The following is a 12,135-nucleotide window of genomic DNA, read 5'->3' as shown; positions in this document are numbered from 1 at the left end:
GGCGTCTACTCGCCCGCCTTTGCCTCAGCTTCCTCCCCGCTGGGCTGTGTGGAATTGATGAGTTTATTTTCCTTTTTCCACTTCATGCGGCGGTTCTGGAACCAGATCTTGATCTGGCGCTCGGTGAGGCAAAGCGCATTGGCGATCTCGATGCGGCGGCGCCGTGTCAGGTAGCGGTTGAAGTGGAATTCCTTCTCTAGCTCCAGCGTCTGGTAGCGAGTGTAGGTCTGGCGGCCTCGGCGCCCGTGACTCCCGTACACAGCACCTGCGGGCAGAAATGGCCAGGCGCCAGTAAACCAGGATCGGGTAGCCAAACCAGTCAGCCCCGCACCCAGCGCCCCTGGGCCTCTGGACTGGAAACAACCCGCCTCCACTCCATCCTCTCCCACTACGTCTTGGGCCAAAAGTCGGCTGGATGGGAGAAGATTATTTCATACCACGCGAGATGTTTTCCACCTAAAACAACTTGGGGTGGGAAATTACTGTTTTTGAAAAATTTGCTCTGTAAGAAAGCATTACAAGCAAAAGAATATGATAAGCATTCTTAATTCGGGGTACTTAAGTCGTGTTTTTGTGGGAGTGTAGTGTGTGTGTGTGGGAGTGGTGGGTGTGGAACACTGTGTAGGCAGGCTAGACACTTTGAATTCACACACAGAGCTCTGTGAAGGTGCTACTGTGGCCAGCCATGTCAAGGCTCCACAACACACTTTTTGGAAAATTAAAATGGTCAGCCTTCTCAAGTCTTTGTAAATCGCCCCCAATTGTATGGCCCTTTTGAGAAACGCAGAGCTCCCTTGAAAAAACAAGTGGATTTTAAAGCAAAATACCATACTTTTTAAAATCCGCATTAGGTTCTGTCCTGCTCCAAGGAGTCCCTGTGGAGTTTTTTTGAAACTGGGGGGGGGGGGGCAAAGAGATGGAGCTATGGGCCATATGGGGTTCCTGGAAATGTAGGACTGTGAAGGGCTATCTGCTCTGGTGCCAAAGGGGCCCATGGGTGGAGGGATCCCCCAAGCTAGGTGTATGAGACTCAGGCAGGGCCTCAGAAGGAGGCAGAAGTTGGCTGTGAGTGAGCAGTTGAGTGGAAGGGGAGGAGGGGTGGGAGAAAAGAGAAAAAATACCGAGCCTTAGGATGTGGCCCTCCAAGGCTTTCGGGAGACCCTGGAAGAGGTCATATGAGGGCCTCTATCTATATGGGTTTCTGAAGGGCAGAAAGGAGAAGGGGTTGCAGGTGAAGGGGAGTTATCAGTGATGGGTGAGAAAGCCATCTCCGCTTGGGAACCTGAGCAGGGTGTTACCAGGGTGCAGTGTGGGCAGGTGCTCTGTCCCATCCATCCTAGCTTTCTCTTCAGGTTGCCCCTGTCACGGGGTCTCACATAGTATGGCAGTGACCCCCACACACTCCCCTAAGGTGTCACCTTACATGGACACTAGTGGCTTGCTTTCACTCTGCCACAGCTTGATTGCCCCATTGGGAATGGGTTGGGTTTTTTAAAATATCTCTTTTAAAAGCCAAATAAACTTTGTTCATTATTTCCTTCTGTGTTTCTATTGCCTCTGTCGACTTTCTCTGTCTCCTCCTTCCTTCTTTTCCTGCCTCCTTCCCCCTCTCCTTCCACTCTCTTTGGGGGGCTACAGGGAAATGCCTTACCCGCGCAGGAGTTCATCCGCTGCATCCAGGGGTAAACAGGACTCGTGTACTTCCGGTCGGTGCCTTCGTCATGGAGGGCTTTGCCCGGCACACTGCTGCTGTCGGGTTTGTACTGCTGCTCGGGAGAAAAGTGCAGGTAGTCCCCGGGGCCCCTCTGTTTGCCACTGCCCGAGGGCGAGGCGCCACTGAGGTCCTTATCAGAATAGAAACACGAGGCCCCGTACTCGTAGGACGCCCGGTTGCAGGCCAGGACCGAGTTGGATTGTTGGTAGAAACAAGGTGAGGTGTACGTCTTGTCCGGGAGGCTCGACGCCCCGTACGAGGCCGGGAAGGGCCTCAGCGCGTCATAGCCGGCCGGGTAGAGGGGCAGCTGGCCCAAGAAGGAGTCCTGGCCGCTGGGCAGGCTCCCGGGGAAAGTGGGATTCACAAAATAGGAACTCATTTGCGCGCCCCACTGCAGGACTGTGATTTGTTGTGTATTAGTACATCTGGCTATAACTATTAGTAGTCATCGAACTGGTTTGTTTCTGGATGGCCGAACGCCAAAAGCGACAGCAGCAAATCGCACCAGCTGACGCGGCGGTGGCCAATGGGAGCGAGCGCCGGAGCCCGCTCCCCGGGGACCGCGGCGACCGAGGCAGCAAAGTTACAAACAGCCCCCAGCCCGCCTGCCCGCCGCCCGCCCGGCAGATTAATGGGCGCGCACAGCCGGCCCGCCCGGCTCCCTTTTCCGAACGCCAACCGCGGGCACTGCCGGGTCAGAGGCGTGCGGATCAGGCCCGGGTAGGGGTATTCGTGCCGCCGCCAGGCCCGCCAGGCCCGCCAGGCCCGCTCTTTCCTCCTCCCCTTTTTGCCTTGCTAGATTTTGCTGGTTTTCACCTCCAAACAGGAAACCTGACAGCCGCACGCATGGCGGGTGGTTGGGGGGGCGGTGACAAGAATGGCTTTACTCTGTGCGGCCTGTGCGCCCAGCAAGGCCCTGAGTTTGCCCCTCCCCCTGCACTCCCCTACCCTTGGGTGCGGGTTCCGGAGCCAGAGAAGGGCTCTGAGAAACCAGGCCTGAGCTTCCTTCTCCTTATTCCTGCGCCTTAGGAATCGGTGCATCCCCTCCTGTTCTCCTTCCCCACTCCCACCAGGGGCCTGGGCCTGCCAGCCACTGAGGGCGGAAGGCTCACCTGAAGCTGACCAGAACGCGGCCAAACGTAGTCTCTTCCGCCGCGGGTCCCCTCCTCCCACAAACAACACGTCTCCTTTGAGTCCCCACTCGCTCCCCTCCAATGGCCAGCGACTGCCTAGCCTCAAAGCACCCCCACAAGCTGTGCGCCCCCGTCTCGCGTTTGAACCCAGGAACCGAGAGGCCAGAAATCACTGGTTTCAACAAGAAAGGGACCTGCAGAAGAGTAGCCATGAGAATGAGCCCCGAAGGCAGCGGTGCGACATGCTCCCCTTGCCCAGCGCCCCTGGAATCTCCCTCTGCCACCTGGACTGCTCAGAACTGAAAGATCCAGATGTGGAATCTCTGTTCTTATTCCAGAAGTGCAGGCGACCCAGGGTCCCTGGCCAAGCCGGGCACAGAGGCCAGCTCCGTTGGGCCCAAGGCTGAGGGATAATTGATGTGCTTGATTTTGGGGATCCCCACGCCCCACAGTGTCCTGGGGTGTGTCTTCTTTCCTGCCTTTCCTGGGACTGGTCCAGGGCCTGCCTCCCGCAGTCGCTCCAGAATGGGGACCAGTTGTCTGCTGGCTCCAGGAAATCGTCTGAATTGCTTTTACCGCAGTCCCAGGCCTGGCCTTTCCCAGACTGGACATAAAAAGCCTGTCCTGGGCTCCCCTCTGTTGGATGAGAGGTGTGCCTTCCAGAGAGTTGACTTTTACAGCGCATGGATCAATCTCATTTTGTAAAATGTGATATCTTTCCAATGGCATTTTTATGACTGTATTTGTTGGGCTTGTAAAACCCCTTGAATTAGTAGTTCTGTGGATGTTGAAGAAAGACTATTTATACGATTTGGTTGCATTTCTGAAGGGTGTTTATAAGATCTGTAAAACTCTGGCAAATACAGAGAATGGAGTTCAGGACTTGGGGGGTGGCAATGCCCCTCTAGGAATCCAGCAACAGCTTCCTTAATTTCTTGCTTGCTTTTCGATTTTTTCTCCTGTTCTCACTTCCCCCAAAGAGAAAAAAAAAAAAGGGAAAGCACTGGGCTAAGGTCGGCCTCCTCAAAGCCTAGTGTGCACCCTTGAAAGCGGCTGTTGCCAACCTTCTGGGGACTGTGCCCAGAAACCTTGTGGTTGCACCCAATAAAACTAAGCCGGGAAAGTTTCTCCTTTGCATATATAATGAAAGACCTGGCAGGAGAGGATAGAATTTAATATTTCCCTTGTATTTCTTCACGGAAAGGATCTGATAGATGAAAATGAAACCTCAAGAGTCAAAAATTAAAAACGGAATTATTTTTTAAAGCTACGTTCCAAGAGTATCATGTTTGAGTTATTGTTTCTTAAACAAGACCATCAGATGACAGTGATTTCAAGCAAGTTATTATTATGTAAGATGAAAAAACACTTGGAGATATTGATAAATGTTTACATTTATAATTTCTGCTTCATTACTCCATGTCCCGCAGTTTTGGGGCTGGTGGCAGTTTACTACTGTTATTATTATTTGTTATGCTTTGACCTGGATTCTCGATCTAATAATGGTCCCAGCCAACAAGAGAATTTGATTTCTCAGCTAACAGCCAAAAACCATTATATTTCTAGCTTCTATGAGCACTAAGATGGAAAAAAATGATTAAATTGAAATATCTATGTTAGCCAAAACTGGTACATATGTTGGCAGCCGCCCAAATTTATTTCTCATATATATATATATATATATATATATATATATATATATATATATATATATATGGAGAGACAGAGACAGAGACTGACTCAGGCAAGAATAGGAGCCCCAGACTGTGGAGAGAGCCTTTCCTGGGATGGTGAGAATGGCCACCAGGGCTCTCTCTTCGTCGTTAAAGCCACGCAGAAAGCACTTACCTTTCAGCTGCTCTTCAAGGGGGATGGGATGGCAAGCAGGGACCAACAATCCGCCTTTTCCCTGGGCTGCCCACTGAGCTCCTCGACTTTCGCCAGGCTGAATGGTGGCCTGCCGGTGTGGGGGAACCTTGAAGGCCATCTCAGCCGCCCGGATCTCTAGACCAGGCCAGAACCCACAGCATACAGGTGCGGCCTCTGCCTGTCACAGGCCCTCGCCTGGAACCAAAGCCCACCTTCCTTGCCATAGCCAATCCTCCTCAGAGCCAGACAGGCCTGCAGGCCTCAGGACTATGAGTGGTCTCTCTGATTTCAAAATCCCAAAGCGGCGCGTTCCTCGAACCAGCGTGCGCCCCCAGGGCGCCTTGGGACACGCAGTTTGGATAGAAGCAACCATGACGTGCCAGGCGGCCTGTGCAACCAGTCTCCATGGTGCTGGGGGGAAAGGGGGACACGAGTCTAGTCGGGCGTCCAGCTTCTGTCAGGTGGCCAAGGCGGGGGAGGTTCCGGGCCAGTCAGGCCCTGGGAGACCGCCCCTCAGGTCCTCCCTCGCCCCCCTCTCCTCGGCCTCCTCGGGAATCTCTGAGGGGCCCGCGCAGCAGTCGCGCCTGGCTGCACGACGCGGGGCTGCGGCTGGCGTCGGTCCCGGCGACCGCCACAGCGTGGCAGCAGCGAGCGCCCGGCGCGGTCGCAATAAATAATCTGCCCGCGGCAGCCGCAGTCAGGCCGCCCGCGGCCCTTCGATGCAAATACGCCGCTTTATCCGCCCTGAGCGCACCCAAAGCACCGGCGGGCGTCCCGAACCCCCACAGCCCCTTCTTAAATATCTAATTCACACCAAGGTATTGTCTTAAGGTGGGAAAACAACAACCAAAACCAAAAAAACAAACAAAAACAACTAGAGCACAGAACCTCAGGGCGGTTTCTGGCCGCTATCCCAGGAAGCTCCCGGGGCAAATCTGACCGAGAGACACCCGGGACAAACCGCGGTCTGTGCCACCGCGCGACATAAAGCCAACGTTCGCGGCCCCCTCCGCCCAGGCGGCTCCACAGTCCTCTTGCCGCTCCCGGAAGGTGGGCGCACGGTCGCCACCCCGCTGCGCCAAGGAGGGTGGGGGGGGTCCCCCTATCGCCCAGACTTGGTTTGCGTCCCCCTTCAACCTTAGCTTCGGGCCCCTGCCCCTCGCAATAGCACCACTCCATCCTCTGCACCGAAACTTCCCGCCAAGCAACACCCAGCCAATTAACCCCATCCTCTCCTCCAACACAGAATTCCACCCGCGAACCTCTTCCCTCCCTCCGCGCTTCTGACACCCTTCTCATCGGAAAATCGCGTGGAGGGAAGCAGGCGATCAGCAGAAGACTCTGGCTGAATTAGTAAGTTTTTGGTTTTTCCCCCTCGTTCTACCTTCCTCTCCGGAAACCAGTTCCCACGGAATAGAAGGTGCTGTGTTGATGCTATAAAACGCCTGTCGATTAATTAATTATTTCACTTTGCCCTCACCTCTTCCCACCTTCCCAGGTCGGAAACTATCCCCAATTCAGTCGAACCAATTGGGTCATGAATGAAAAAAAGAAAACAAATCCAAACCCGAGAGGCTGGCGGGAACGCAGGGTGCAGGGGCACTTCCTTTGGGGTTCAGGCAGGTCGCTGGAGAAGGGGAGAGAGACCTCAGTGCTCCTGCCCCGTGCCAGGGCGCTGTGCCACAGGAAGGCGGGTATTCTATGCCACGGGGAGGAGGGGAGTGTGTGTGTGTGTGTGTGTGTGTGGCTGTAGTGTGTGATGGGGGGGCGAATGTGAACGGGTTGAATGTGGGTGAAGAGAGTATACCCCTCTTCAAAGCCTCCCTGGGTGCCCTCTCCCACCGCCGCCGGCGCCGGCTTCCATCTCACCACCTTTGCTCCTGTCTCCCCACATGTCTCACCTTCAGATGGCGGCTCCCAGAAGCTCCTGCCCCTCTGACAGCTGTCGCTTGGGCAGCCCGGAGAGACGAATCGTCCTCCTTCCTGGTGCCAGAGGACGCAGGAAATTAGCCAGGTTGCGAGTTGCAAAGCGGCCGCCGCGGCGCCGGGAACTGAGCGCGCCCCACCTCCAGCGGGAGCGGCTGGGCCGGCCCGGCCCCGGGCCTCTTCTCGCTCGTCATCGCCGGACAAAGCGCAGCAGAGCCGGGCTGGAAGGCAGAGCTCCGAAGCAGGCAGGACCGAGCGGAGCAAAAGAATGCGGCTCTATTCTCGCAAGGGAAATTATAAAAAAGTTCATGTTCACGGTTTCCATCCACATGACCGACAGCGGCCAATGGAAGGGCCGAACAACTCATAAAGTTGTATTGCAAAGTTGTAAATTTTCATAAACAACAACGGATTTATGACCCTTTCCCCATCTCTAAGAGGAGGCAGCTCTTACACGGGCGCCATCTTACCACGGAGGCCGCCCCGACTTGGGGCCGCAGGTTTTACCGACCCAGTTGGGTCTTTTATTAAAAGAGCAATAAGAATAGGGCCCAGCCCAGGCAGGAGACTGGAGTCCAGGTCCTCGCCCGCCGAGCTCACGCTGTTCTGCGCTGTCCCCACCGCCCCTGGCCCCTTCCCCAACCCCTCATCTTTCCCGGCACCCAGACGCCCCTGCCGAGGCTTGCAGCCGGGGTCTGAGGCCCCTGCCCCTTCTCATACCCCTCAGCTGCAGTGGGGCGCCCTTGTTTGGCCTGAATGCGGGGTGAAGCGGCTGCGTCAGAGACCCCCGAAAAGCACCTCCTAGCCTGACGCCAGGTTCAGGGCTCATGGAGAATTCGGGATCAGTCGCAGAGTGATACCCCTTTGCAAGCCCACCCCATAACCTTCGAGGAAAGAGCGGATTTTAGATTCCGTCATGGAATTTATGGAGGGTTTTAGGGAGGTTCATAGAATACAATGTATCCATCGAAGATTCCGTTTTCAAGGGATTTGGAAGATGTTTGTCCGCACACACAAAAACCAGACAAAAAATTTCACACAGAGAAATACACACAATTATGGACACACAGAAACGCATACACTCAAGTATGGACACAGAAATACGTGCACTTATTTACACACAGAAACACGGTCACTCAATTACGGACACAGAAATACATACAATTATGGACTCGTGTAAAAATACACACAGACATACACAGAAATACACGTACAAAAAGAAGTACACAGATACCTATACAAATCCACACGTAAAAAATCCACACAAGAAGGGACTCAACACACATATACACGCAATTCAACACCCAGCACTGGGACTCTATTTGTCCTTCCACTTTTGCTTTTCTAAAGCCTCTTTGGGTACACACACAGAGCCGGGGCTTGCTCTCCAGCCATGCTCACCTTCTACCGCAGCCCCCCCCCCCCAAGCAGTCCACGTTTTTTTGTCACCAAGCATCTTTATTTTTCTGTTACATAAAACACAGTTAGCTGGGCAAGACTGGAAGCATACCTTCCTTTTCCTGGAACCCCAGGAGCTGAGAGGGACGAGGGGGACGCAGGACGACAGAGGAGATGAAGGGCACTGTGGAGGGCATTAGCTCTCCCCACCTGCTATAGAGTTAGCTCAAGACAACACACCATGCTACAAAGTCACCCCATTAACACATTCTTCCCAAGTCAAGACATTGCCCTACAAATGAGCTCCAAGACTATATAAATGACAAAAAAATCTTATTCAAATATACATTATTTGCTATTGTAGGAAAAGTCATTCAACATGGCTGGGCAGTAGGACACAGGGACCAGGAAGGGGCAGGGAGGCTGGGAGCATCTCTGCAGTCCTACTAAACAGAAGCTAACTCAGAGTTCTGCAGCTAGCTTAGGAATGCTCCCCTCCAGAAGTGGGGGATGGGCCTGAACTTGGGGTACCCAGGCCAGAGAGGGAGGGATTCTAGGTTGCAGCACTTAGAATGCTTTGGAATAAATAAATTATTCTTCAATTTAAATAGAAGCCAATGCCCTGGTCCCCAGACCCCAGCACCTTCTCAGTGCAGCCTCAGGAACCCCAAAGGCTGTCAGCCGCAAGCAGCAGGGGCCTGGCCTGGGAGGGGCCGGCACTAGGTAGCAGGTGAGCCAGTGAGCACAAAATAGGTAGTTTGGGACAAGTAGGTAGTACTGAGAGAGTCAGGTCCTTGACAGTATGGGGGAGGTGCTAGGTGCCTGCCAGTGTTGGGACACTTCTGGGCTTCCTGGGAGTGGAGGCCCGCTGGGGCTGGGCCCATAGGTAGTTTGGGAGTGCCTCTCCGAGGCCTGTGCTAGGTAGTATTTTAGCCTTGCCAACACAGAGCCAGCCGGCCTTGGGTTGAGGAGGGTGTCTGCAGGGGGTCCTCGGAGGCAGAGGGGATCCCCAAGGGGACCCGATCTAGGTGGCTGCTCAGTCCAGAAAAGTTGGGAGCTGGAGTGGGTAATGGGGTACAGGTTGGGGACTTTTTTTTTAAACATTTTATTTTTCCCACTTTTGTAAATAAAATCGTTGAGTCTCTAAAGACGCTTTCCCGAGTGTCTGGTGCAGCCAAGGGCCTGGCTAGGCGGCCCCTCATTCCTCTTCCTCGTCATCCTCTTCTTCCTCGTCGTCCTCCTCCTCGGCCTTGTCGGCAGCGGCGGCAGTGGCTGCAGCAGCCGGCACAGAGCCCTCGGGGGCTGCTGCGGGGGCCGGACCCTCGTCCTTATGCTCTTTCTTCCACTTCATGCGGCGATTCTGGAACCAGATCTTGATCTGGCGCTCAGTGAGACAGAGCGCATGGGCGATCTCGATGCGGCGGCGCCGTGTCAGGTAGCGGTTGAAGTGGAATTCCTTCTCTAGCTCCAGCGTCTGGTAGCGAGTGTAGGTCTGGCGGCCTCGCTTCCTGTCGGGCCCTGCAAACAGACATATGGACACATGGACACAGGGACAGACAAGCCAACAAGGACATGACAGAACAGTGAATTAGCTAGGCCGCTGTCCCAGAGGTCGCACCTTCATCCCGGCCCTGACCCGGGATCGAGTCCCCCCTCCGCACCGCGCCCCAGAACTGAGCTGGGGGAGGAGCGGGAGTGGTAGGGGAAGACCCCAACTGCGGTGCCAGACGCGCAGGCAGTTCCATGAGGAGGGAAGGCGCAGAATCCCAACTTTACAACCGCCCTTTCCAGCCGGATAGGCTTTCACAATGTCCTGCTTCCCTCTGACAAAGAGAAATTGTAAATATAGAGTGTGGGCAAGTGGGAGACGCTGCGCTTTTGCCATTCAAAGACGAGCCGGCCGCTTCTCTGCCTGGCTAGGCAAGTGAGAGACTCTAGGGCGGCCAGCACCCCAGGGGCGCCTTCTCTCCCCAGCAGCCCGTGTCCCCACCCCCGGACCTTCCTAGGGCACTCCGACCCTCTGTTCCCGCTCCTGACACCCCCCCACACACATACACCTACCCCAGCCTTTAAATGGCCCCTGGCACAGGGGCGTGTGAGGGGCCCTGAAGGGTTAGGCTCTCCTTGCTTTTGAGAAAGAAAAGCCAGGCTGAAATGAAAAGGAGGAGGGAGGGAGAGAGAAGAAAGGGAGGGAGAAAGAGAGGGGGAATAGCGAACAAACAAACTTAATGTTAAAATTCCAAGGCAAATGGAGTTAAATAAATTTACGAGGATTGAACCCATTAATTGGGCCATAAAAAGTTTTATGAGCCTCATTTACATACAATGCTATGGGCTCTCCACGCTATGGCGCCTCGGCTCTAATTAAAACCAGAAAGGCAGCGCCGCCAGGAGTCAAGGGGCGGCCGGCTCGCAGCAGCCTGGCTCCCTGCTCCGCGCTCCCCAGCCCGGTTCTCCCCGCTCCCACTCGGCCGGCTCACCCGGCCCGCCTAGCGGTTGCGCCTACCTGAAGACCGCATCCAGGGATAGATGCGGAAATTGGCCTCGGCCGGACCGTGCAGCGCGCCTTCGTCCGCCTTGTCGCAGGCGCCTTTGGCGAGGTCACTGCAGAGCCCGGGGATGTTTTGGTCGTAGGAGGCGCAGGGCAGGTTGCCGTAGGCGTCGGCGCCTAGGCCGTAGCCCGACGCGAAGGGGCTCTGATAGAGGGGGCTGTTGACATTGTACAAGCCCGGTACGGTCGAAGCGAAGGCACCGGCTCCCGCCCCGTAGCCGCTTCTCTGCGAGTTGGGCGCAAAGGAGCAAGAAGTCGGCTCGGCATTTTGGAACAGAGAAGCCCCCGCCGTATATTTGCTAAAAAGCGCGTTCACATAATACGAAGAACTCATAATTTTGACCTGTGATTTGTTGTCCGGCAGCTTTCAGTGTCGGTTTTACGAGGTAGCGTGATATATGATAACATTACACCCCCAGATTTACACCAAACCCCATTTTCTTTTGGACGGAGCTCGCCGCAGCACGTGACCTCCCACATGACCGCCTCCGCCAATCTCAGCAGCCCTCACAGGTGGTCTCTCTCCGCGGGGCCCGCGGCAGCCTAGAATGGAAGGGGAAGAGGCTCAAATATGTAGCCAACGAATCTGCCCGCGCCCAGCCGGCCTGGCGTCCTGAGGGGAAAAAAGCACCCCAGGCTCCGTGGGAGCGCTTAGTCGGTTGGCAACCTGGACGCCTAGCCTGCAGAGGCCACCCGGGGGCGGCCGGGCACAGCCCGTTCTTGCTGATTATTGAACCCTGGACCAAGCCTGCGGGTCCCCCCTGCCCCTCTTCTGTCCACTGACCCAGCCCAGCGAGGGGCTCTACTCCCCCACGCAAGCCCCATGGTGACCGAGTGGGCAAGTCTTTGCTCTGGGTAAATCTCCTCCCACCCAAGTCCAGCGGGCGATAGGCCCACTTACTCCCATCCAGGAGGGAACCGGCGCAGCTTCGCTTCCAGCTGCAACGAGAACGCCACAGCAAACTGGAACCATGTGGTTCGAATAAAGTCAAGGTCTCCTGGCTTCCTTTCCTTAATCAGTCGCGCACTGTTTATCTGCCCTAAAGGAAGCAGTGAAATATTTATCTATTAATGAGCCTCATTTGCTAACAGATTTATTAACGTGGGATTCCCCTTCCTCCTGGACACCGCTGCCTCCTCAGGCTCTGCACTTTCGCTCCTGGGCACCTGACTGGCCTCCGGCAGCCTGAGAAATGGCTGGACACTCTTTTGTCCTTTCCACAACCCTTGCTTTTCCCTGGTCGAAGGGGAACCAAGTCTCTTTTCCTCAGCTTGAAGGAACCTCAGGCCCTGCACCTTTCCAGGTATCCCTGGCACCCTGAGGTTTCTAGTAGATTTTACTTGGACCACCTCTGGGCCTCTGCAGCAACTCATGGGACCGAGGGCAGGGGAGCAAACTGGCTTTAGAGCCAATTGGGAGAGCAGGGAGGCCCCAGGTGCCTGGGGACTGCAGCACACTATAGATCTCCATTTCTTTTGGAGACCCCAAGGACAAATAGGGAGACCCGTCTCAAAACGCCACCCAGCTCTTGCGGCTTCACCTT

General features: G+C 55.2%; 3 protein-coding genes across 4 annotated transcripts in view; all 3 read right to left on the bottom strand.

The window, feature by feature from the left end:
- HOXA3 (homeobox A3) overlaps positions 1–6,654 on the bottom strand; it is a 45,204-nt gene extending 38,550 nt beyond the window's left edge. For both annotated transcript variants that reach the window (XM_088797692.1, XM_088797691.1), the window contains exon 1: positions 6,618–6,654. The gene's annotated coding sequence lies outside the window, so the exon portion shown is untranslated. The remainder of the gene's footprint in view (positions 1–6,617) is intronic.
- Positions 6–4,511, bottom strand: HOXA6 (homeobox A6). The gene is made up of 2 exons (XM_019726150.3): positions 1,652–4,511; positions 6–265 (listed from the first exon to the last, which is right to left on the bottom strand). Exons 1-2 carry the CDS (start codon positions 2,091–2,093, stop codon positions 6–8), a joined length of 702 nt encoding a protein of 233 aa, XP_019581709.3. The 5' UTR covers positions 2,094–4,511.
- A 1,425-nt stretch (positions 6,655–8,079) lies between the features above and the next one.
- HOXA7 (homeobox A7) lies at positions 8,080–11,631 on the bottom strand. The gene is made up of 3 exons (XM_019726151.3): positions 11,493–11,631; positions 10,547–11,134; positions 8,080–9,558 (listed from the first exon to the last, which is right to left on the bottom strand). The coding sequence occupies exons 2-3, from the start codon at positions 10,923–10,925 to the stop codon at positions 9,239–9,241; spliced, it is 699 nt and encodes a 232-aa protein (XP_019581710.1). The 5' UTR covers positions 10,926–11,134; positions 11,493–11,631; the 3' UTR covers positions 8,080–9,238.
- Between the last annotated feature and the right edge of the window lie 504 nt (positions 11,632–12,135).

The sequence above is a fragment of the Rhinolophus sinicus genome, chromosome 4 (assembly GCF_057876585.1).
Source record: "Rhinolophus sinicus isolate RSI-liver-muscle chromosome 4, RSI-T2T, whole genome shotgun sequence".
In the NCBI taxonomy this organism is placed as follows: domain Eukaryota; kingdom Metazoa; phylum Chordata; class Mammalia; order Chiroptera; family Rhinolophidae; genus Rhinolophus; species Rhinolophus sinicus.
The sequence above is the reverse complement of the archived record's forward strand: the minus strand, read 5'-3'. Positions and strand labels throughout refer to the sequence as shown.

Bases quoted from the DNA above. Each gene is read 5' to 3' on its own strand.
- HOXA6 (XM_019726150.3), bottom strand. From the start codon at position 2,093: ATGAGTTCCTATTTTGTGAATCCCACTTTCCCCGGGAGCCTGCCCAGC. The intron at 266-1,651 runs GTAAGGCATTTC...TTCTGCCCGCAG, and splicing joins GCGGATGAACTCCTGCGCGG to GTGCTGTGTACGGGAGTCAC.
- HOXA7 (XM_019726151.3), bottom strand. From the start codon at position 10,925: ATGAGTTCTTCGTATTATGTGAACGCGCTTTTTAGCAAATATACGGCG. The intron at 9,559-10,546 runs GTAGGCGCAACC...GTCTGTTTGCAG, and splicing joins TCCCTGGATGCGGTCTTCAG to GGCCCGACAGGAAGCGAGGC.